Genomic DNA, 25,155 nt, shown 5'->3' on the forward strand with positions numbered 1-25,155 from the left:
CCCCAGACCGGGGAGGTGGTATCCGAGGTTTCCCTGGGTGTCGACAACAAGGGTTTCGAGAGCGAGCGGGACAGTGGGCGGGAGCCCGGGCAGGTGGAGGTCCATGTGGATTGGGCCATGGAGCTGCCAGTCAGGGTGTCGGTACCTAAGGTCCAGCTCCAAAGCCTGGTTGGACTATTCAGCCGTGTCCTTCCTAGACGTGGTGGCCGTCAAGTCCCTCAGACAGGTGGGGCGGACTCTACTACTGGTACCATCCATATGATATTCTATAGAATAGATTTAACAGACTACAGTTCATTCAAAGACAAAAGATCCCTTACTACAGTGTTATAGTGAGTCATCTTTCTGACATAATTTGAACTAGTGATCTACTGTATGACGAGGCATCATGTCACAGCTTATACACAGTGCCCCAGCTCATGACAATGCACAAATGACACAACTAAAGGAACAAATACCCTCTGTATGGTTCAATGGAGGTCGATGACGTTTAAGATGAGGGAGGATGATTTTTTTTTTTATGAACATGGCCTTATTACTATCACAGCATATTGGATGATTGTCATTCATATTCCATTCACCCAGCTCAATGTAACAGCGATAGGTTTAGGCTACTACATGATACAAAACGTTTACCTATACCCATCAGGACAGTTTACAACACCGATCGAGAGAAAAATGAGAATAATCAAGGTGACAGACAATGACACATTCAATACTGCATCGCACAATCTTGCATGCATCTAGCTGATTTAGGGTGTAATCATTAGTCAAACAGTTGCAAATTAGATATTCTTTTGGACAAATGTAGGTATGTTTATCCCTCTTTCGTTACGTTTGCTTCCGTTTACGACACGTTTTTTTCAACAGAATGGGTGGAATGAATACAGCCCTGATCACACGCAAAAACAGTTCACTTTCATAGCAGTCACATACAAACAGCATGATCATTTTGCCAGTTGTATAATTCCTTTTCGCATCTACACGCTCTCTTTCTCTCACCTTTTCCCTTCGCTTGTGGACATCAGTGTGCAAAACAGTGTGTTTTAATCAATTATTTGGTGACATGTGAATATATTTAGTGTAGTTTTATGTAAAAATGCTAACATTTTTATGAAATTCACTGAGGAGGGTGGTCCTCCCCGGTTCAACAGCCTCAGAATACTACACTGCTCAAAAAAATAAAGGGAACACTTAAACAACACAATGTAACTCCAAGTCAATCACACTTCTGTGAAATCAAACTGTCCACTTAGGAAGCAACACTGATTGACAATACATTTCACATGCTGTTGTGCAAATGGAATAGACAACAGGTGGAAATTATAGGCAATTAGCAAGACAACCCCAATAAAGGAATGGTTCTGCAGGTGGTTACCACAGACCACTTCTCAGTTCCTATGCTTCCTGGCTAATGTTTTGGTCACTTTTGAATGCTGGCGGTGCTTTCACTCTAGTGGTAGCATGAGACGGAGTCTACAACCCACACAAGTGGCTCAGGTAGTGCAGCTCATCCAGGATGGCACATCAATGCGAGCTGTGGCAAGAAGGTTTGCTGTGTCTGTCAGCGTAGTGTCCAGAGCATGGAGGCGCTACCAGGAGACAGGCCAGTACATCAGGAGACGTGGAGGAGGCCGTAGGAGGGCAACAACCCAGCAGCAGGACCGCTACCTCCGCCTTTGTGGAAGGAGGAGCAGGAGGAGCACTGCCAGAGCCCTGCAAAATGACCTCCAGCAGGCCACAAATGTGCATGTGTCTGCTCAAATGGTCAGAAACAGACTCCATGAGGGTGGTATGAGGGCCCGACGTCCACAGGTGGGGGTTGTGCTTACAGCCCAACACCGTGCAGGACGTTTGGCATTTGCCAGAGAACACCAAGATTGGCACCACTGGCGCCCTGTGCTCTTCACAGATGAAAGCAGGTTCACACTGAGCACATGTGACAGAGTCTGGAGACGCCGTGGAGAATGTTCTGCTGCCTGCAACATCCTCCAGCATGACCGGTTTGGCGGTGGGTCAGTCATGGTGTGGGGTGGCATTTCTTTGGGGGGCTGCACAGCGCTCCATGTGCTCGCCAGAGGTAGCCTGACTGCCATTAGGTACCGAGATGAGATCCTCAGACCCCTTGTGAGACCATATACTAGTGCGGTTGGCCCTGGGTTCCTCCTAATGCAAGACAATGCTAGACCTCATGTGGCTGGAGTGTGTCAGCAGTTCCTGCAAGAGGAAGGCATTGATGCTATGGACTGGCCCGCCCGTTCCCCAGACCTGAATCCAATTGAGCACATCTGGGACATCATGTCTCGCTCCATCCACCACAGACTGTCCAGGAGTTGGCGGATGCTTTAGTCCAGGTCTGGGAGGAGATCCCTCAGGAGACCATCTGCCACCTCATCAAGAGCATGCCCAGGCATTGTAGGGAGGTCATACAGGCACGTGGAGGCCACACACACTACTGAGCCTCATTGTGACTTGTTTTAAGGACATTACATCAAAAGTGGATCAGCCTGTAGTGTGGTTTTCCACTTTAATTTTGAGTATGACTCCAAATCCAGGCCTCCATGGGTTGATAAATTTGATTTCCATTGATAATTTTTGTGTGATTTTGTTGTCAGCACATTCAACTATGTAAAGAAAAAAGTATTTCATAAGAATATTTCATTCATTCAGATCTAGGATGTGTTATGTTAGTGTTCCCTTTATTTTTTTGAGCAGTGTACTTAAAATAATGCCTTGTGGCTGTTTTGTTTACTGTAGCAATCTCAGGGCACAGGAATGTGCTTGTGTGTTTAGAGGGTTTGTGTGTTTAGTGATATCAGAGCTTAACCCTGTGAGATAAATGGCATGGTGTCACACTAATCTATCCCCCTCTGTCCTCTACAAGTCATTGACGAGTTCCTACGCATTGGAGTCAATGTCTACATCGCAGGCTGTGATGGTACGGTTTGGGATGAAAAAATACAGTATATGTCACTATTTAAAGTCTTGAGCATAGTAAGCAGTGTTATTGGGACAGTGCTATTACTTTCTTACAAAATATTCTGCTGTAAAATGTTTGTTCAATTCTGCCAAGTGGATTAGAATGAACTAAAAGCAGATTGTACTATCAAAATGTCCATGTCATAATAATGGTTGTGTTTTGTTGGCCTGCTTGGAGGTTTACATTCTGATAACTGGTGGTGTCTGTGCCAGTCTGTTTCAGCACTGGACAGCCCCTGCCTTCTGCATTGGGTTCTTTGCTGTTGTTATTGGTCTCTCTAACTGGCATCTAACACTCCAGATGAAATTGTATGGAAAATGGAAGCATTGGCCTTCTTCGACTTGGAGGTCATACGAGATCTCCTCTTTCTCTCTGTCCACGATGCCATCCTCTTCATCAAACTGGAGACAGCCAATGGGAGCATGCAGGATGCCATGGTTGAGGGGGTGAGGGACCAGGAAATCTGTGGTTTATTCTCTGATTTTAATTGATGCTCAAACAACTGACTAAAACTGTATTTACCTTGCTATCTTGTCTTTGCAAGCTTTCTCTAAGGCAGGACTGCAAGGAGCCACCACCTTTCACTGAGGAAGAGGACCTGATTGAGACCTATGACAACTAGCATAGAGTGAGAACTATTCATCACTCCATTCTCTTTTATTGTCAATCGCATCAGAATGTTTGACAGCCATAATTTTGTCCCTTATTCATCCAAGTCTCTCATCCATAGGCAATCCATGGACTCTCCAATTAACACAGAAACGCAGAAGAGCTGACCCTGTATCTGTGTTCTCTGTGAACGGAGGATCAACCAGTATAAGTTACTTTCCATAAGGGACCACGGTCAAATCAGGGGACACTGACGATGGATTTTCCCCAGACTACAGCTCAAACTCAGGGGAAGCTACACTTAGCCAACTGAGTGTAACGTTGGAGTGGACTAAGAGGGTGATTTGAGGCAGCCAATCATTGATATCTCTCTTTAACAATCGTAAAGTGTCTTAATTATATCAATGAATAATAAACTCTTTTAGATGTATATATTTAGATTATTGTAAACGCTCTGCTATGTCAAGGCACTTCTCTTTTACAAGTGTAAATAATGTCAACAGGGATGAAGTACAACAGGAGTTAGGCATGTCATTTTCCTTGGGCACATTTTGACAACAGGACTATTGTTTGTGTCGAGGGCTTTCGGAAGAACAAATGCATAAATACAGAAGTCCTGCTCATCCGCGCAGTCACAGTTGATCTGCGTTATAAACACTCAGTTTCCTCCCTCCCGAGATGAGCACTCCCATGGGGCGGAAGGGACATCAGAGGACCTCGGCTGAACCTGGAAGACGGAAGGAGAGACACTTCTGTTTTATTTGTGGCCTACTTAGTTAACAAGAGAAACGAGTGGTACTACCTCTCAAATCCTTTTTCTCCTAGACCCATCCACTGCACAGGAAGTGATATCATACAGGAAGAGTTGAAGTGTGTGTAAATAATGACTGTCTATTATATTGACAAGATATTAGAGTGACTGCTCTAACAATGGAAATACATGTCCTCAAAGATGGAAGGCAGGCGGAAGGTGGCGAGATCAGGTGAGACCTTTCTAGCCAATGAGAGGGTAGATACATGTGTGAACAACAGGCCATAGAGATAGATAGAGGACTCATCTTTGTATCGGCGCAATCATAATGTCTGTACCAGCATGTGCAGCGCCATTGAAGCTATCTCCATTTTAAAGTTTAAACTCATTGCCTGATGACTCAAACTAAATTGTTCCATTGCTCTATCATTTGCTACATACTTCAGTCTGAGACTGCCATCATTGAAGTTGTTTGCGGTGATGTCACAATGAGGGGTGTTTTACAAAACAAGTCCTCAGCGATTAGATCATCTCTAAGCAAGAGGAGTATCAAAGCCAATAACGAATGTTCAAACACCGCTTTACCCACGTGTGTTCTGGCTCTGGGCCAACCCATCGTTTTTTGGGACCAATCAGATGGTCTAAAACGGATTTCCATTCTAGAAATTGTCGAGGAGTTACTTAGATCCAGACTCATTGCAGAGAAGAAAATAACATCTGCGGGCGTGGAGTAAGCGTTTGGCTGGAGCAAGGAGTTTAGGTAGCCAGGCAACCCAACTCATAGGAATCACCACCCAGTTGATTAGTGTAAAACGGTGAAAGCCCTCAATGGCAATGTCCATGCTAAAATGAGTTATATCCATGATGAGTCTATCCATCTCTGACAACTGGCACAACTCCGATATAAAGTTGTTTTTGAGTAACTTGCATTCTGAGCATCATGAAACTTCTATTCGATCAAATAAGCCTCCCATAGCAAATTATCAATTCCATTTTTTGTTGACCAAATTTGATACAAAAATTCCTCACTTCGTTGGCTTATTTTTGTGGACAGATTTTGGGCAGAGTAAAACCTTTCGCATTTCCTCTTCCTCTCTGGTTTAAAGGGTTTGGTTGGTTGCTTTTTATTAAGGCCATTAAGAGATGAATGAGGCAATGTTGCGTTCTCAGCCATCAACTCTACAATAAAAGGCAGACTGTTGTAAAAAATGTGTACTAGCAATACCAAGAGCAGAATTGTAAAGTTGTTTTTCTTTTAATCATGTCTAAATATGGACTGCAAGCATTACTGCTGACTTCGAAAAGATTTTTGTAATATTTCTGGATTTGATTGTACAATTAAAGCTTTGTGGAATATTACATTTAGTGTCATATTTCCTTTCCCAGTTAATCAAAATATCCTTATCTGCCTCTGGCCATGTGCGAGGTAGGAGTTGTCTGTGCAGACTACTGCCCTAGCGTTCCCCTGATGTTCCTGTGTGGGTTACTGTGAAGTAAGCTGGATAGTGTTGTGTTACTAATTGTGGGAATTGTGTAAAGGCATTTATCACCGTATGTACACATTCCCTTTACACACACACACACACACACACACACACACACACACACACACACACACACACACACACACACACACACACACACACACACACACACACTCGGCATTCATTCTTCAACATGTTGGACTACAGTGGCTGGGTGAGTCTGAACACAACGTTCTATGTACGTCAAATAAGATATATTCAACACTTTTTTTTAAGAGTTATATTTCATTTTATAACTTGGAAGTACAGTCTTACTAGATGGGAGAGGCAAGAACTTGTACCGTGGGGTGAGTAGTGTAAAGCAAGCTTTAAAAATAAGTATTGCTTCCCGTTCAGTCTCTAACATAGTCACTACTGTAAGACTCACACACACCTTTTTTTCAGATTCAGCCTATTTCAGTGAGCAACTACCTCACTATTTGACTGCTGCATCTATTCAGATCAAGGTGTTCTATCTATAAGCAGGTTACTGTTTCAGTACGTACAGGTTGCTCCATTCTTAATGATTGTGAAACGATCATTTATACCTGGTTCTAGCTTGGGTCCTTTGTCCTGATCTTGTCCACGTTCTGTTTGTGCCCACATTTTTGAGACAGATGTAGAAAATCAAAAGACATATTGTGATCTGATTGTGATCATGTCATCCTGTCCACCTCTGGTAGTCAGACACACATTGTGATCTGATTGTGATCATGTCATCCTGTCCACCTCTGGCAGTCAGACACACATTGTGTCTGGATATCTTACAAGTGTAGACAGCTCTGGGAAGAGAAACTATTTATATCATCATTATTTCCGCCCTATAAAATCATTGACAGGTGGCACCATTGGCTGATTACATCAATATGTGTCCAACAATAAATAAATGAATAACATTTCTGAAAGAATAGCTGTGAAATCATTTACGTAAAGGAAGGGAAGGGACTAGAAAATGTGGTCATAATGCAGACCCAGTGGACAGATAACAGACACATTTCTGGAAATATGGGCACAATCAGAATGTAGACAAGATCAGAACAAAGGACTCATGTCAGTGCCGGGTATCAATGGGGCTTAGAGCATCCATCACCTGATCTGCTTTCATGGCATCATGATGAAAATTATAATTATATTATCAGTAATTAATATTTGACAGCATCTGTAAACTTTGTGTTCTAATCTCCACCGGTGGTTGTGACTGTAGATATTTATTACTTGGGTTTATAGTCTACGTTGTAAAAACACCCGTAAAAGTAGATAGCACATTCTAGTCGGTGCTTTAGTTGCTAGGATTCTCCCATGTGGAACCTGTTCCTGGGGACAACCTGACATACATCGTTTTTTCGCTGAGATTCTCTCCCAAGCATAAATGTTTATCATCACATTGTAAAAGGTTCTCAGTTCTCTATGCTGAAGACTACCGTACTGTTTATTGGTTGTTCTATAGTTATTATTATATATGATCTAGGCCATGCCAAGCTCAAATCCAAATGAAATTGTATTGGTCACATACACATGGTTAGCATATGTTAATGCGAGTGTAGCGAAATGCTTGTGCTTCTAGTTCCAACAGTGCAGTAATATCCAGCAAGTAACCTAACAATTTCACAACAACTACCTTATACACACAAGTGTAAAGGGATGAATAAGAATATGTTCATATTATATAAATATATGGATATAAATATAAATATATGAATATAAATATAAATATAAATATATAAATATAAATATATAAATATAAATATAAATGTATGAATATAAATATATGAATATAAATATAAATATATGAAAATAAATAGATGAATATCAATATAAATATATGAATATAAATATATGAATATAAATATAAATATAAATATATGAATATAAATATATGAATATAAATATAAATATATGAATAGAAATATATGAATATAAATATAAATATAAATATAAATATACGAATATAAATATATGAATATAAATATAAATATATGAATATAAATATAAATATAAATATAAATATATGAATATAAATATGAATATAAATATAAATATAAATATATAAATATAAATATAAATATAAATATATAAATATAAATATAAATATATGAATATAAATATAAATATATGAATATAAATATAAATATGAATATAAATATATGAATATAAATATAAATATAAATATGAATATAAATATAAATATATGAATATAAATATAAGTATATGAATATAAATATATGAATATAAATATAAATATATGAATATAAATATAAATATATTAATATAAATATAAATATATGAATATAAATATAAATATATGAATATAAATATATGAATATAAATATAAATATATGAATATAAATATAAATATATGAATATAAATATAAATATAAATATATGGATGAGCGATGGCCGTGCGGCATAGGCAAGATGCAGTAGATGGTATAGAGTACATACAGTATATTCATATGAGATGAGTAATGTAGGGTATGTAAACATTAAATCAAGTGGCATTGTTTACAGTGACTAGTGATACATTTATTACATCCAATTATTATTAAAGTGGCTAGAGTTGAGTCAGTATGTTGGCAGAAGCCACTCAATGTTAGTGATGGCTGTTTAACAGTTTGATGGCCTTGAGATAGAAGCTGTTTTTCCATCTCTCGGTCCCAGCTTTGATGCGCCTGTACTGACCTCGCCTTCTGGATGATAGCGGGGTGAACAGGCAGTGGCTCAGGTGGTTGTTGTCCTTGATGATCTTTTTGGCCTTCCTGTGACATTGGGTGGTGTAGGTGTCCTGGAGGGCAGGTAGTTTGCCCCCGGTGATGGTTTGTGCAGACCGCACTACCCTCTGGAGAGCCTAGCGGTTGTGGGCAGAGCAGTTGCCGTACCAGGCGGGGATACAGCCCGACAGGATGCTCTCGATTGTGCATCTGTAAAAGTTTGTGAGTGTTTTCGGAGACAAGCCACATTTCTTCAGCCTCCTGAGGTTGAAGAGGCGCTGTTGCTTCTTCTTCACCACGCTGTCTGTGTGGGTGGACCATTTCAGTTTGTCCGTGATGTGTATGCCGAGGAACTTAAAACTTCCCAGAAGTCAATTGTATTCACATATGACGAATCAACAATAATTGTACTTTTAAATGACTTACTTACTTACAAAAACCTACACACAAAAACCTAAAATGCAAACAGACCATCACAAACAGTTATTAAACAGTTATATTAGTAATTCTTCACAAACCTCAATCATATCACTGTCAAAATAGGTCACAACGAAGTCACTCAGCTCACCTTGCTCTGTGAGAGACTTATCTTTTCTGTAATCTGCCTTTCTGAGTGGAAAGGGCAGGAGTAGGGAATCAGTGGAAACTATTTGTCCTTGGAGTCGTTAACGGAGCAATCCAGCCTTTATCAGCCATTCCAAATCTGACAACACACATGTCAAAGTCTTGGAGAACAAAGGCCCGGTCTATAACAAACAGAACAAATTTGCATGACGAGGCAGTAACAATTAATAATGTTAATATGAGGATGTGCTTCTTTTGATTTAGGAAACGCTATCTTGATTTTTTTTTTAAATGTAAACATGAGAAGGTCAGAATAGATGCAGGTTAGCATTTTTTTTGTCATGAATCTAGTTCTGGGGGCACTGGTGGTCACTAGCTGGCACAGTCACAAAATCATAAAATCAGAATTGAAACCTAACCTTAACCTTAACCCTAACCTTAAACACACTACTAACAGTAACGCCTAACCGTAACCTTAAATTAAGACCAAAATGTAAATTTTTGTTTTTGTGGATTTTTACAATATAGACAATTTTGACTTTGCAGCTGGCCCATCTAAAGGAAATCGCTCAGTTCTGCCTCCTGTGCAAGGTTCATGATATTAAACGTCAACCTGCGAAACATACACCCCAATTATGTTTCTTCGGGTACTGTAAGTAATAAATATACAATAAAAACAGAGAATAAAGTAACCTTCCAATACACACACATAAACATATTGTACACACACATGCACACACACACCTATGAGGTCATTCCCACAGACATGCTATTTTCGCTTGACTGGAATGCAGCTTTGAAAGCCATCAAAAACATGTACTATTTTACTGTAATAAAACTCTGATGATAACATAAAGCAGAGATACCTGTAGCTTATCAACTGGTCACACAACAACATCTGGGTCAAGGTAATATGTTTTCATAGAGAGGGAAAATTCAGTTTGATCTGGTGCCATATTCGGCCCGCCTGTGGTTAGGAAATCTGTTCCCAAGTATGCCCACACATAAATAGAGAGGCATTTGTGATCGTATCCCAATGCAATCAAGGTTTGAAATGATTCTGTTTTTGTCAAATACTTTATCTGTTTGTGCTTCTTTGGGTAAATTTGCAGTGTACAAATTATTTACGACTACGTTCCAGCCCCCCGACCATTCACTCAAGAATAAATTGTCCTGCGTCTAAATGTAATTAAGGACCCCTGATTTATGGTGTATATATATGGTGTATATATATATATATGGTGTAGATAGGCTGTAAATAGGTATGCTGTAGGACTTTGTATGACAAGGGGTCAGCATGTACTATAGGTATGATGAAATTGGGTCATAACAGAACAAAACAACTACTATTATATTTTTACATTGTTTATTCTTGAATTTCTTCAGATGTATACTTTTGATAGGATTCATGTAAGACCTACTGTTACGTATAACAAGACATCCCCCTGCACTGACACCACAACCCCAGATGAACAGCAATATCCCTTCTGTGTCGCTGCAATGAGTCTCACAGCATTAGCCAGTTTGAAAGTTGAGAGCGGGTTATTATTGCATAGTAGTACTGCTACCCCTCATCACATTCATCCATGTTTAACCTCAACCCTAACCTGAACCTCTACCACGAAACGTCCACTGATCTCCAGTGTACAGCCACGACCACTGTCCAGCCCTCCCCACCCTGCCCATAAGTGGGGATCTCAGACACACTCAGTAATCATTGAAAGTTGAGGCACTGTGCCAGGGCATTTATCCATAAGAACAATGGTCAAGGATAGGGCTGGGCTGGCGTGTGATGACTGCATCATAATTGCTGTTAATAATTACAGTTAGGAACGATAAGCAACCCGGTAGAGGGGATTTGTTAATTGCAACATTCCCAAGGGTCCCGGTCCCAGATAATCGTAGGGTGTTCCTCTGTGCGGAGAGAAAGAGAGAGAAAGACAGGAAAAGTTTGGATACACTGAAGCTGCGTACACAGATAAACTAGTCAGGTAAGAGTTAGTGTTATGTATTATTCTAGTACCTTGCTTATCATTTATTACAATTAAAGATAGAAAGTATCTTAATTTATCTATCTTTTTTATCTATTCTTTTTTATCTATTCTTTATCTTTCCATCTGATATCTGGATATGGCAGTTGGTGACATAACACTTTCTTAAGAGTTTTTTATTTTGTATTACCTTTAGTAAAAACTGTTTGTAATAAAGGACAACCTTGCCTGTGTTCTCCTGTGTATTATAATGGTATCAGAACCCTTATTTAACCCAGACCACTCTAACCTGGTCAAAGCTGACAGGCAGCACAGGCCCTGCCCAGCCATGCCAGTCGCAGCTGGTCCACTGGACAGCACAGAGCTGTGACATTAATGACACAGGCTGATGTAGTTAGTGTGTGACGGTAGCTATACCTTTGTTGTGCAGCAGCTCCACAGTGATCGTCTGTGTCAAGTTACTTTCAAAGGCAGGAGAGAAAGATATGACAGGAGCCTGTACTAAAATGTGATTGATGGGTCTCAGAGACCCTGTGAGGAACAGGTGCCGCACCACTCAAGACGAAGAGGGTAAAGATGAAGCAGTACATGGTCACCAGGCCACTCTACTCAGAGGACGCCTTCGCAGACGTACATGAGAAGATCCACAGGCACCATAAGACCGTGCGGCACCATGTCAAGCAGTATTTCACGTAAGAACCAATCAAGTTTCTTCTGTTGTTTTGCTTGTGTTGTTTTGTGTAACACTGAAGGTAGCCTTATGATGGGCTGCAGTGCATGGATGCAACACTTCGGCCTAAATTCAATCAGATCAAGAGTTAACCAGCGATAGCAGACACTTGCATAGCTGGTGTTTTGGCAGAGTCGGACATGTAACTGCATTAAGAGGTGTCAAATCGGTGAGCGGCTGCTCCTTTGGTCATTGTCACGATTATTACAACACACATTCCAGTGTACCAACTTGTAACAAGGTTGCTTGGGATTATAATTCATGCAATTCAGCGTGTCCAATGGCAATGTCCGCGATAGGTATACTGCCGGAAGTTGTTTGCTGATTTGACAATGAAACTGCAGTTGTCGGTTATCACGACTCAAATCACTGTAGGAGTTTAGTCTTTGTTTGGTGTGGACGGGTGGGCCCACATGACATTTTACCTGAGACACCCTGATTGTCTTTAGTTTGCTTACAGATACGGTAACTGTTCTTTAAAAGCATACGTCTTTTTTAAAGATCAGCCCTATCATCTTATATACTCTATGCCTAAAAAATATGTGCATCAAGATGCTTAGATGTTATCAACTATTAGTAAGTCATGCCTGTGGAGACTAACTAAAAATGGTGTGTGTGTTAACTGTAGTTGTGACCTCAAGCGCGCTAAGAACGCAGCGCTCTCTCTGCTGCCTTTCATTGGTTGGATGAGAATCTACCAGCTGAAGGAATGGTTGCTGAGTGATATTGTATCTGGGGTCAGCACTGGACTGGTAGCTGTTCTACAAGGTGAAGCTAACACCCACTCTAACCCACCTCAATCAACCAGTGTCCACCTTCAGATCTATCAAAGCAGTTCCTAGAGCACTTTTTGAGAAATCATTTGATACAGAACTGTAGACCTCCTCATTAACGTCACAAAAACATACACTTTGAGCATTGATAGAGAGAGAGAGGGCTGTTATTGAAATTGAAGAATATTGATGAACTGTGGTTTTACAGAACGGTGATCAGGTCCGATGGTGGTATCACCTAAAATACATTATCTGATCCTAGACACCTATTAATAGGTGTTTATTGAAAGAAGAGATGTTAACGTATCTTTATTAGCAGGCGTTGTTATCACAGTATTAGCATTGGCACACAGTAGAGCCAATAGATACATCTGGATCATGATGACTCTTGAATGCTGTCGTAGTCTCTAGTGACTAATGGTGGAGTTATTTAGCATGCGCTGTAAATTGTTGTTCATTGTTTTTGTTTGATTGACAGGTCTGGCATACTCCCTGCTGGCCTCCCTCCCTCCATGGTACGGACTCTTCACTGCTTTCTTCCCAGTGATCGTCTACTTCTTCCTTGGCACTTCCAGACATATCTCAGTAGGTAAGTACTGTGCATGTGTGTGTGTGTGTGTGTGTGTGTGTGTGTGTGTGTGTGTGTGTGTGTGTGTGTGCGTGTACCGTGTTTTGCTCTGACCATCACAAGCTATCACACATTTTTACTGTACTTACCGCCCTCTCTCTGCCCACCTCTCCAATTTCCATCCACTGCTTCCTCATCTTCACTTCCTCTCTCTTTTTCCTCACCCCACTCACTCCAGGGGCGTTCCCTGTTCTGAGCCTCATGGTGGGTGCAGTGGTGACGAGGCTTGTGCCTGATGAAGGCCCCCCAGTCAACATCACTGGGTTTGAGGGGCTGACCAGCGATGAGCAGAGAGTAATGGTGGCCGCCTCTGTCACCTTCCTCATGGGGATAATGCAGGTAAAACACCATCATTACCTCAACATTATCACTCATGTACTGTACATTACTCATACGGTATCTCTCTGTAATCTGAATCTAAAATGAACAATTCTCCCATATTCTAACATGAGTCCTCTGCTTCTCTCCCAGCTGGCCATGGGTCTGCTGCAGGTAGGCTTCATCGTCATGTACCTGTCAGACACGCTGGTGTCTGGGTTCACCACCGCGGCTGCTGTCCACATCCTGGTGTCCCAGCTGAAGTTTGTGTTGGGTCTGGTGGTGCCGGGACTCAGTGGACCGCTGTCCATCGTTTATGTGAGTCCAGGAAGAGAGACAGGATGAGGTCAAATGTCTTTCAATGCAACAGTCTGATTTTTTTCAACTGATGTCCAAATATGTAATGGCTTAGCTATGACAGATATATATTCATTAACTCCCTCAAATCTTATCCCTCATATCTGATCAGTTTCTAAGGCTCTGAGGAATAAAAGAGTGTTGATAAGCTAAACAACTGTCTCATTGTATCTTATCTTACACAGTTAAGCACAGGTCTTCCTCAAGTGCCCACAAGATTTCAGAAAAAGCTATAATTCATGAGTCATGGCTTGGTGTAGAGACCTCTGACTTAACTCTCACACCCTGTAACTGGTTCTTCATTACTGTCATCAATATTAACTGACGTCTTCCTCAGACCCTGGAGAAGATCTTTGTCCAGATTGAGAAGACCAACGTGTGTGACCTGGTGACGTCCATATTGATCATGGTGGTGGTGTTCATAGTGAAGGAGATCAACGATAGATACAAAGCCAAGCTGCCTGTTCCAATTCCCATAGAGGTTATCATGGTGAGTGGCAATGTGTGCACTATGTCATCACAACCGGGGCTATAGGTCTACAGTATATGACAGCATACACAGATCAGAATTGGGAAACATTGTGGCGAGAACAAGCCTCATACGGGGCACCATTGAATTTACATTCTTAGAAAAAATAACCCAATGGAGTTTATCTGGAACCAAAAAGGGTTCTACAAAGGTTTATCCTACTGGGACAGCCGAAGAACCCTTTTAGGTTCTAGATAGCACCTTTTTTTCAAAGAGATAAGAAAAAGGTGTTGCCATGCCGGGCACTGTTTATGGAGATGTGTCTCACGATTTAATATACATTTGAATGTGAGTATGCACTTGCACAAAGTACAGATCATATTATCACAGATAAGCATCGGGAAGCATTGCTATTCTTATCCTGAACAGTCACTCTCTTGTTCCTATCTTAGTACACTCTTAGAATAAAATGTGCTATCTAGAACCTGAAAGGGATCTTCGGCTGTTCCCATAGGAGAACCCTTTTTGTTTCCAGGTAGAGCCATTTTGATTTCCATGTATAACCTTTTACATAGAGGGTTCTGCATGGTACCCAAAAGAGTTCTACCTGGAAGCAAAAAGGGTTCTACCCGGAAGCAAAAAGGGTTCTCCTATGGGAACAGCCAAAAAAACCTTTTGGAACCCTTTTTTCTAAGAGTGTATTGATCCAAAGTACAATGCCATTGTAGCAAGGAGCCAGCTTTTGCGAAATGTACATTATTGATGTTTTATTCTCACACTGACTCACAGTACGGCAGATGAGGACAATCAGGTGACTTGTAGGAAAATACATGAACTTGTACTGATGTACTATAGGCCTGCAGTGTGCCACAGCTTTGTGTTAAAGTTGACAAGGTAACCAGATTCTCTTGAAATATACTGTTTTATCACCAGATTGCATTAGTCATGCTAATAACTGATACATTGATTTTGGTAATGACTTTGGCAGACTGTCATCGCTTGTGGCGTTTCCTATGCATTCAACTTCCGGGTGAATTATAAAGTTGATGTTGTCGGCCGTATTCCAGTGGGGTAAGCACATGTAAAAAGATGTTTGCTGCATGTTAAAATGGCTGAGAATAGATGGGAAAAGAATCTAACAATATCTCTCCGTCTCAATATGTTAGGTATGAGTCCCCTATGGGCCCGAACATGCAGATCTTCGGGCAGACTGCTGTTGAGGCGTTCCCTATGGCCATAGTGGGCTTTGCTGTAGCCTTCTCTGTCGCCAAGGTCTACTCAGTCAAACACGATTACATCATAGACGGAAATCAGGTGAGTCCCAAAACCAGAACATTAGGAGGAGGGGTTGGAAGCCGAGGTGGTACAGAAAAATGTGATTATTGTTGCTTGTGAATGAGGGGTGTCAGCCTAATACAAACTATCAACATAAGACTTGAACTAATATCAACAGTTCCAGAACATGTACTTGTGCTTGTTTTGCTCTCTAGGAGCTGATAGCTTTTGGGGCCAGTAACATCATTGGAGCAGCCTTTAAGTCGTTTGCAGCAAGCACAGCTCTCTCCAGGAGTGCGGTACAGGAGAGTACAGGTGGCAAAACCCAGGTAAACTACTAAACCAAGAGGCTGTCTGAGAATACAGACACACAACCATACTTAGAGTTCCTTCCTGTACAAGTTCTTTATCCAAGAGATGTAGCTGTAAACGTTATGAAATATTGACCTATTTGGGTCTCCCTATCTTTATTGTAATAATAACTGATAACTTATCATAGTCCAAACCAGATAGAATTGTACAAATGGGAGAGAGAATGTGAAATAGTTTGTCGTGACTCGTGACCTACAGTACATAGTGAGGAATGATAGAATTGGCTCAGAGTTACAATGCACCAAGTTAATAAATAATGATAATATATATATATATATATAAAATATATCAAAGGGAAACACTGCTTAAACAGTGCTTATCTGTAGTTGTTTTGTGAATAGCTAAATGTGAGTCAAATAAAGTGTAATTTCATCATTTCAGATCGCTGGTCTACTGTCAGCGCTCATCGTGATGGTCGTCACCTTGGCTATCGGGTTCTTATTGGAGCCACTCCCAAAGGTAAAACTCACTCAGTATTTACAATATAATTGGCTTTAGGAGTTGAATGATAGGGCAACATTTTGATTTCTGCCTAAAAAGACATACCCAAATGTAATTATTTTTCATGAGAAGGCCATAAACAATAACTGGTAATATTGCATAGTTTTAGAAAGTTCTGGAACTCACCTGTCTGTAAAACATTTTTGTATAAATTGCTGAGGTGTACTCACTTTTGAGGACACAAGCTTAAGTACACAGTACAAATATAATGTGAAAATATTGAAAATCACATTTGTTTTTCTTATTCAACAAAAGTGGGGCAATAGGGCCTGAAAATACTGAAATGCTTCCTAAATATAGTAACAATCAAATGATAAACTACTTACCATAAGATTTCACCTTTCTTATAACTGTAAAATAAGTATGATCATACTTAGTGGGAATACAATGTTTGCACAGTTTCATATAACACTATTTAATAAAAGTCCACTGAGCAGCGCAGGGACACCATTCAAATGTGTGCAGACTCGCTACAACTTCAGCTTTAAGCACTAAGTGATTTTGTCTGTCTGCGACCAAGAGAAAGTGTTCTTGTTTCAATTCTATGAAACAATTTAGTATGTTTTCATGTTGAGAGCTCTTAAATCCAGCTGAGAATATTCAAGTGAGATGAAACGACAACCGTTGGATTCACTAGACTTTCACCTTATATGGGCTCTGTCATTTAAATCGATTCTTTGTCTGGATAGGTCAGAAAATGTGACATGTCACTTCCTATGCAAATGTGGGGTCTGAAACCTGACACTTCAAGTCAGCTCCGCTGAGAGAGCGGAAGCGGAGAGCAGACAGATGGGTCTTTCTGGCATTATATTGCACTGGACCCTAAGGCGTTCACCAAAATGTCAGTCAGAACCAGTCCAGAACCGCTCAAAGTCCCCCATATAGGGGACTTAACATCTAAGATTAGAACATTATGCATTGAATCACACTGTATGAAGTAGATAGGAGCACTGGAATTTAGATGGAAGTCTTGTGCAACTCTTGTGACTGATCATCAAAGATGTCATTGCCTGACCTTTTCCCTCTGTGTTGACAGTCGGTGTTGGGGGCAGTGGTCATAGTCAACCTGAAGGGGATGTTGATGCAGATCAGAGAAGTCCCTTACCTGTGGAGGAGAGACCGGCCCGACTGTGTGAGTCTTCTGAGACACTCCCACTGAACTACACCTAAAATGGAAACACGGAGTGATGTCTTTACCAACTGTAATAATGAACTCATATTTCCCCCAATCCCTTCCATCCTGCATCCCCTTGTCCTGTCTCCCCTCCATGTCTTTATCCAGGTGGTGTGGCTGGTGACCTGCCTGGCTTCCATCCTGTTGGGGCTGGATCTGGGGCTGGCTGTAGGCCTAGGGATCGAGCTGCTCACCGTTGTCTTCAGGGCTCAGTTGTGAGTGTGGGCACAAATCTCCAAATACCTCAAAAAAAGTTGAACTTGTGTCTGTTTTTATTCTTTGTCAGTTTTCAATGTTATTTGGAGGTGGACACCAGGGTTGGGGTCAATTCAACATTTCGGAATTTGATTCAATTCAACCCAAGTATTGAAATTCAAATTGGCCACACCTCACAGGAAGCATAATTTGAATTGAATTTTAATGAAAGGAAGTATAATTGAATTCGGAGCAATTCAAAGAAATTCAACTGAGACATGAAACAGACGAGTCTCATTCCTTTGATAAATATTTTGCCCAAAACAATCTGCCACCTCTTACTCAAGAATACAGATACCATCAAGAAAAATGGGATTATAACTCAGTGTTTTATTTGTATTTTTTACCCTAAAATGTTTAGCTGTTCCCTTCTTTGTGGAGTGTTGGATTTAATGCATTGTGGGAAATGTATTTTTCTAAATATTTAATAACGTGTAAGTGAATTATGACAAAATTATCTTAGAATATTTCCAGACCACTGTTAATTATTTAATACTCTTTTTAGGAGGATGAGTTTTAAAAATGAAATGTTTCAAGTATTGATAACCATGCATCATGTCAAAATTAACATGTGCATAATGATGTATGGAATAAATGATCCATTTGAATTACAATGAATTTCATTGAATTCAATTCTACTTCCTTTAATTCAAATTCCGTTAAAACGCTGCTTCCTGCGGGATGTGGCCAATTCACATTTAATTCAAATTCAATAATTGAATTGGAATTAAAGACCAATTCACAACTCAATTCAGAATGAACCCCAACCCTGGAACACAATGTCATAGTGACATTTCTGCATACATTCTATTCCAGCCCACGTTGCAGTGTCCTGGCCAATATCACAGGAACAGATATCTACAAAGAGCGCAAGGATTACATGAGTGTGAGTAAGCTGTAATGTGAACTAAAGATACTCACCATTATCTTTTCATCTTACAAGACTGTGACGATGGTATGTCTACACATGGCCCTTGTTCTATTGTTTATATATCTCTTTCCAGATCTATGAGCCAGAGGGTGTGAAGATCTTCAGGATACCGTCACCCATCTTCTTTGCCAATATAGATTTTTTCCGGGGCAAGCTGGTGGAAGCTGTACGTAAGCAATTATACACAATTAGACGTGTAAAATGAAGAATTATTCCAAACACATTTACACGTAGGCCTTTTTGCATTACAATTTCCATGACATGGTCAAATAAGGTTTTGAATGATTCATGGATCTACTTATTAAGACATCTTATTTTCTCATCGGATTTGATCCAATGGAAAGAGGTCCTAAAGAATGGTCAAATAAACTAATGAAGGTCAATACGACCTCAATGTATGAGGTAATATAGTATACCAGGTTGTATAGCAATAGTGCCCATACAAATTGGTGTTACTGAAGTTTGACTTGCACCTTACTAAACACTAGGCACATGCAGATAAGATAAGATAAGATTAACCTTGATCTGTATGATGGCCAAGGCACTGGTAAACAACATGTCCCAGTCACAATAAAGCCCATGTGTAACAGTTACTCCCACATTCATGTGTGCAATTGCTAATTCGGGTTCAACTTGACTTTGATGTGTTTTCAGGTGGGCTTTAACCCTTTGAGGGTGTTGAGGAAGAGAAACAAAGCCCTGAGGACGATCAGGAAACTTCTAAAGAAAGGAGAGCTGCAGATGACATCTGTGAGTAGTGGTGCCCTTAGAAACACATTAAAACATAACTTCCACTCACAAAGTTACCCCGTTAACACTTTACAAGAGCCCCCTGTATCATAAAGTTTCATTCAAATGGCCATAAGTATGTCATAAATCAGTCTAGCCCAAAACATTAGTTTCACACCTGGCAACAACATACTTTTAGCAATCCAAAATCAACAGCACACGCTGCAGTTCCTACCTATAGGTAGTCGTCCCCGTACCTGCCTTATCAGTATGGTCTTGGGGTTGCATGTATATGAAAAGCAAATTAATCATCATCCCATAGTGGTGGGTGGACCTCCAAAGATCACCTTCTACATGTAGTCAGGTTTTCACAATAAGAGGTTGTGGTAATGTTGTGGTTCTCCCGGTGCAGAAAGGCCTACTGCTCACCAGCTCTGGTCCCATTGAGGAGTCTGAGGATGAGAGCAACATGGAGGATCTGGACCAGCCCACTGACTTCAAGGACCTTCCTGTCCAGGTGAACTGGAACTCTGAGCTTCCTGCCAACATCCAAGTCCCCAGAGTAGACGTCCACAGCCTGATCCTGGACTTCTCAGCCGTCTCCTTCCTCGACATCTCTGCCCTCAAGGGACTCAAAGCGGTGAAACAAAACTCTTCCGTTACAAGCCTGGGGAATGTGGGGATGATTGTATATTTCACCAGAGTATTTCTACTCGCCGGGTACTGATATTTTGTTGTGCTCTATAGGCACTCAAAGAGCTCATTCGGGTTGAAGTTGAGGTCTACATTGTGGCGTGTGACGGTAAGCCTGGTTTAAGACAAGCCATCTGTCCCATCTATTCCTTCTCCCTTTTTCTCTTCAACACTGACTTCAATCACTCTGAAACAAATAGAGGTGAAGTGATTGATCTAACGATATCTATCTCTTCTGTCCAAAGCGTACATCCTGAAGAAACTGCACAGCTGTATGTTCTTTGACGACGAGGTGAAGTCATCCATGTTTTTCCTGACTCTCCACGATGCCATGCTGCATATCCTGGACAAACATCCAGTAAACTCTGAAAACACAAAAGTCTGTGAAAAGGTATCACATTTACCTGTAGAAAAATACTGTGTATCTATTGATGTTTCCACCCTTACAGACTAGATAAGAGGTGCCAAACCTTATCTTGGCCTACATCGCTTCATACACAGGAACTTGTCTCATTCTTTTGAATCATGTTGTCTTACAGGTTATAACAACAGCCACTATCCATGGCAACCAATGCAATGGTGTGTCAAGTTTGCGTAGCAGGGACCGATTTGTACATGTAAGTAACAGAGACCCATCAAATCTATTTGTCATTGTCTTTTCTAAATTTGTAATGAATAATCACCAATCCCTTTAAAATGATAACTCTCGTAATGTTGCAACTCATGTGGAGGTACAGGTAATTCATAAAAATCATTCATAAAAATAAAATGACAGTAAGATGAGCTGACAAAATAAAATCTAAATCTCTTTGCTTTCCCCAGGTCTCAGAGTCAGAAACCAAGTTCTAGTTCCAGAACTACACTCTCAGATGTCAGTATTTTAAGGGTTCTTCGATTGTCCCTTTCCACAGATGGGTCTACATGGAACCCAAAAGAGGTCTACCTGGAACCAAAAAGGGTTATATTTGGAACCAAAAAGGGTTCTCCTATGGGGACAGCTGAAGCAATTTTTCTAAGAGTGTAGTGATGTGTACAGTACTTTCATTTCCTGGGATGGCATACATTTCCTGTGATCGCTGTGCTTTCTGGTGATAATTGACATAAGACACATGATGCTGTCCTAAAATGGACACCATACAGTAACCATATGTACACAGGACACCACTTATTGAGCTAATAATTGTACATGAAATATATTTGAATGTTTTTTGTACTGTCAAACAGATACTCAATGGCAAGTGTTATGAGATTTTGAAAGAAATATCAGAAAACGTCATTCATTTATTTCTTTTTAAATAGCTCGACCATGTTGCGTTTTATATGTGTGCATAGGGATTTTATAGGAATGTTTACTTTGATGTATTTTATGTGTAAAATAAATGTACTTCTTAGCACAAAGTATTTCCGCCAGCAAGAAATGAAGCAATATTAGCAGTACGGTATTTGGAAATCTGAACGTCCTGTAACAGATATTGAATAAGAGTTATTGTCACATTCATCATAATGAGGAGACCAAGGTGCAGCATGATAAAAATACATCCTTCTTTTAATAAACGAAGAACACTAAACAAACTAACAAACTAACAAAATAACAAAACGAACGTGAAGCTATAACAACGACTGCTGACACAGGCAACTAACTATACATAGACAATAACCCACGAAATACCCAAGGAATATGGCTACCTAAATATGGTCCCCAATCAGAGCAACGATAAACAGCTGCCTCGGATTGGGAACCAATCTAGGCAACCATAGACATAAACACCTGGATATACAACAACCCCTAGACATACAAAAAACCCTAGACACTACAAAAACTACACATACCACCCTCGTCACACCCTTACCTAACCAAAATAATAAAGAAAACAAAGATAACTAAGGTCAGGGCGTGACAGTACCCCCCCCCCCCCCAAAGGTGCGGACTCCCGGCCGCAAACCTAAACCTATATGGGAGGGTCTGGGTGGGCATCTAACCTCGGTGGCGGCTCTGGTTCTGGACGCCGCCCCCCTTCTTTACATTGAGTCCTCGCCGTAGGCCCCGGGCTGGGGACCCTCGCTGTGTTGACCATGGCCGGATGTTCTGGGCTGGGGACCGGCGCTGGAGACCCCGGACAGGGGACCATCGCTGGAGGCCCCGGACTGTGGCCCGTCGTTGGAGGTTCCGGACTGTAGCCACTCGTTGGAGGTTCCGGACTGTTGCCCGTCGTTGGAGGTTCCGGACTGTGGCCACTCGTTGGAGGTTCCGGACTGTGGCCCGTCGCCGGACGCTCTGGACTGGGTACTGTCGCTGGACGCTCTGGACTGCTGAGGCGCACTGTAGGCCTGGTGCGTGGTGCCGGCACTGGTGGTACGCACCTCCGGGCGAGTGAGGGGAGGAGGAACAGGGCGTACTGGACTGCCGAGGCGCACTGTAGGCCTGGTGCGTGGTGCCGGCACTGGTGGTACCGGGCTGGGGACACGCACCTCAGGGCGAGTATGAGGAGCAGGAACAGGGCGTACTGGACACTGGAGGCGCACTGGAGGCCCAGTGCGTGGTGCCGGCACTGGTGGTACCGGGCTGGTGACAAACCTCAGGGCGAGTGAGGAGAGTTGGCACAGGACACACTGGGTCTTGAAGGTACACTGGGGACCTGGTGTGTATAGCCGGCATCAATTGTTACGGAACTTTAACACACATTTCAGGACAAGTACGGAGAGCTGACTCAGGTGGCACCAAACTGACAACACGTTCTTTTATTCCAAATCCGTGCGTCCTCCACCAACTCAACAACTCCCCCATTTCTCTCTCCTCCGAATCCTCCTTCTCCCAGACTGGGGCTGGTTTACTCCTCAGCTCCGCTGACATGTCCTTGTGTCCCCCCCCAAAAAAACATTGGGGTTTCTGTGGTTGCCTTGACTCCTCGTATCGTCGCCTTTCCTCCTGTGCTATCTCCACCTGCTTCCATGGCAGGGTCTTGTCCCCTGCCATTACCTCCTCCCAGGTCCAGGATGTCTTCCACTCATCTTTCTCCCGGGCCCAGGATGTCCGCTCCTCATTCACACGCTGCTTGGTCCTTATTTGTTGGGTTATTCTGTCACGTTCATTGTAATGATGAGACCAAGGCGCAGCGTGATAAGAATCTTCTTTAATTAACGAAGAACACTTAAACAAACTAACAAAACATTTTGAGATGATGCTTCATTCTTTTGCTAAAGAAATTCATCAATGAATTCAAAGTTCCCATTGCGTGTCTTGAGGTGTAAAAAGAAGCCATTGTTAGTAAGAAGAAGAACTAGAGGTACAGTATAAACTTGGCACAGACTATGAAGGAATCATCATCCTGATCTCTGTTGATGATTGGATACACTGAGTGTTCCATGACATAGAATGACCAGGTGAATCTAGGTGAAAACTATTGATGTCACCTGTTAAATCCACTTCAATCAGTGTCGATGATTGGGGAGGACACAGGTTGAAAATGATTTTTAAGCCTTTTGAGACAATTGAGACATGGATTGTGTACTGTATGTGTGCCATCCAGAGGGTGAATGGGCAAGACAAAATATTTAAGTGCCTTTGAACGGGGTATGGTAGTATGTGCCAGGCGTACCTGTTTGTGTGTCAAGAACTGCAAAAACATTTCACACTCAACAGTTTCCCGTGTGTATCAAGAATGGTCCACCATCCAAAGAACATCCAGCCAACTTGACACAACTGTGGGAAACATTGGAGCATCCCTGTGGAATGCTTTCGACACCTTGTAGAAAGGGAAAGGGGGATACCTAGTCAAACATGCCCCAAATAATTGAGGCTGTTCTGAGGGCAAAAGGTGTTCCTAATGTTTTGTAAACTAAGTGTATGACTTTAATTTTCAAGACAAATTTCCCCTCACAGGGATAATAAAGTTTATCATATCCTATAAGATGAAACACTGGCTTGATATGCCAGTGACTTTAGGAACACACACTTCAAATCATCCATTTCCTGTAGCACAATTGGTGGCTGACTAAATACTTTTTTGCCCCACTGTATAATTCACTGTATCACAATTCCAGTGTGTAACGCTCGTCTTCCTCCTCTTCTGAGGAGGAGTAGTAGGAAGGATCGGAGGACCAATGCGCAGCGTGGTACGTGTTCATGATGATTTTATTAAACACAGAACACTAAAACAAAAATAACAAAGAGAATGACACGAAATGAAACAGTCCTGTCTGGTGACATACACAAAGACAGAAAACAATCACCCACACCACACAGGTGGGAAAAAGGCTACCTAAGTATGATTCTCAATCAGAGACAACTAATGACACCTGCCTCTGATTGAGAACCATACCAGGCCAAACACATAGAAAAAGGAACCTAGACAACCCACCCAACTCACGCCCTGACCATACTAAAACAAAGACATAACAAAATAACTAAGGTCAGAACGTGACACAGTAGGTCAGAAGTTTACATGCACAAAGTTGACTGTGCCTTTAAACAGCTTGGAAAATTCCAGAAAATCATGTCATGGCTTTAGAAGCTTATGATAGGCTAATTGGCATCATTTGAGTCAATTAGAGGTGTACCTGTGGATGTATTTCAAGGCCTACCTTCAAACTCAGTGCCTCTTTGATTGACATCATGGGAAAATCAAGACCTCCACAAGTCTGGTTCATCCTTGGGAGCAATTTCCAAAAGCCTGAAGGTACCACGTTCATCTGTACAAACAATAGTATGCAAGTATAAACACCATGGGACCACGCAGCCATCATATCGCTCAGGAAGGAGACCCGTTCTGTCTCCTAGAGATGAACGTACTTTGGTGCGAAAAGTGCAAATCAATCCCAGAACAA

The 25,155-nt window shown here is 41.4% G+C and overlaps 1 protein-coding gene and 1 long non-coding RNA gene across 2 annotated transcripts; both read left to right on the forward strand.

Annotated features, from left to right (window-relative positions):
* The first annotated feature begins 941 nt into the window (after positions 1 to 941).
* LOC149973004 (uncharacterized) lies at positions 942 to 5,698 on the forward strand. The gene is made up of 3 exons (XR_016490201.1): positions 942 to 3,426; positions 3,525 to 3,608; positions 3,711 to 5,698. It is a non-coding gene; the product is annotated as an uncharacterized LOC149973004 (long non-coding RNA).
* Positions 5,699 to 10,847: 5,149 nt separating this feature from the next.
* LOC110500093 (chloride anion exchanger) lies at positions 10,848 to 21,729 on the forward strand. The gene is made up of 21 exons (XM_021577256.3): positions 10,848 to 11,126; positions 11,653 to 11,818; positions 12,485 to 12,624; positions 13,108 to 13,218; positions 13,436 to 13,596; positions 13,729 to 13,893; positions 14,270 to 14,422; positions 15,390 to 15,472; positions 15,568 to 15,715; positions 15,892 to 16,005; positions 16,430 to 16,507; positions 17,586 to 17,681; positions 17,832 to 17,938; positions 18,795 to 18,864; positions 18,983 to 19,075; positions 19,564 to 19,659; positions 20,051 to 20,278; positions 20,386 to 20,440; positions 20,577 to 20,722; positions 20,871 to 20,948; positions 21,154 to 21,729. Exons 2-21 carry the CDS (start codon positions 11,703 to 11,705, stop codon positions 21,178 to 21,180), a joined length of 2,265 nt encoding a protein of 754 aa, XP_021432931.3. The 5' UTR covers positions 10,848 to 11,126; positions 11,653 to 11,702; the 3' UTR covers positions 21,181 to 21,729.
* Positions 21,730 to 25,155: the final 3,426 nt, after the last annotated feature.

Source organism: Oncorhynchus mykiss, chromosome 21 (genome assembly GCF_057628025.1).
Source record: "Oncorhynchus mykiss isolate SJ-2025 chromosome 21, ASM5762802v1, whole genome shotgun sequence".
Classification (NCBI taxonomy): Eukaryota; Metazoa; Chordata; class Actinopteri; order Salmoniformes; family Salmonidae; genus Oncorhynchus; species Oncorhynchus mykiss.

Coding starts and splice junctions, on each gene's coding strand:
- LOC110500093 (XM_021577256.3), top strand. CDS start 11,703: ATGAAGCAGTACATGGTCACCAGGCCACTCTACTCAGAGGACGCCTTC. Junction 15,716..15,891: donor ACATCATAGACGGAAATCAG/GTGAGTCCCAAA, acceptor TTTGCTCTCTAG/GAGCTGATAGCTTTTGGGGC. Junction 19,660..20,050: donor GAGAGCTGCAGATGACATCT/GTGAGTAGTGGT, acceptor CTCCCGGTGCAG/AAAGGCCTACTGCTCACCAG.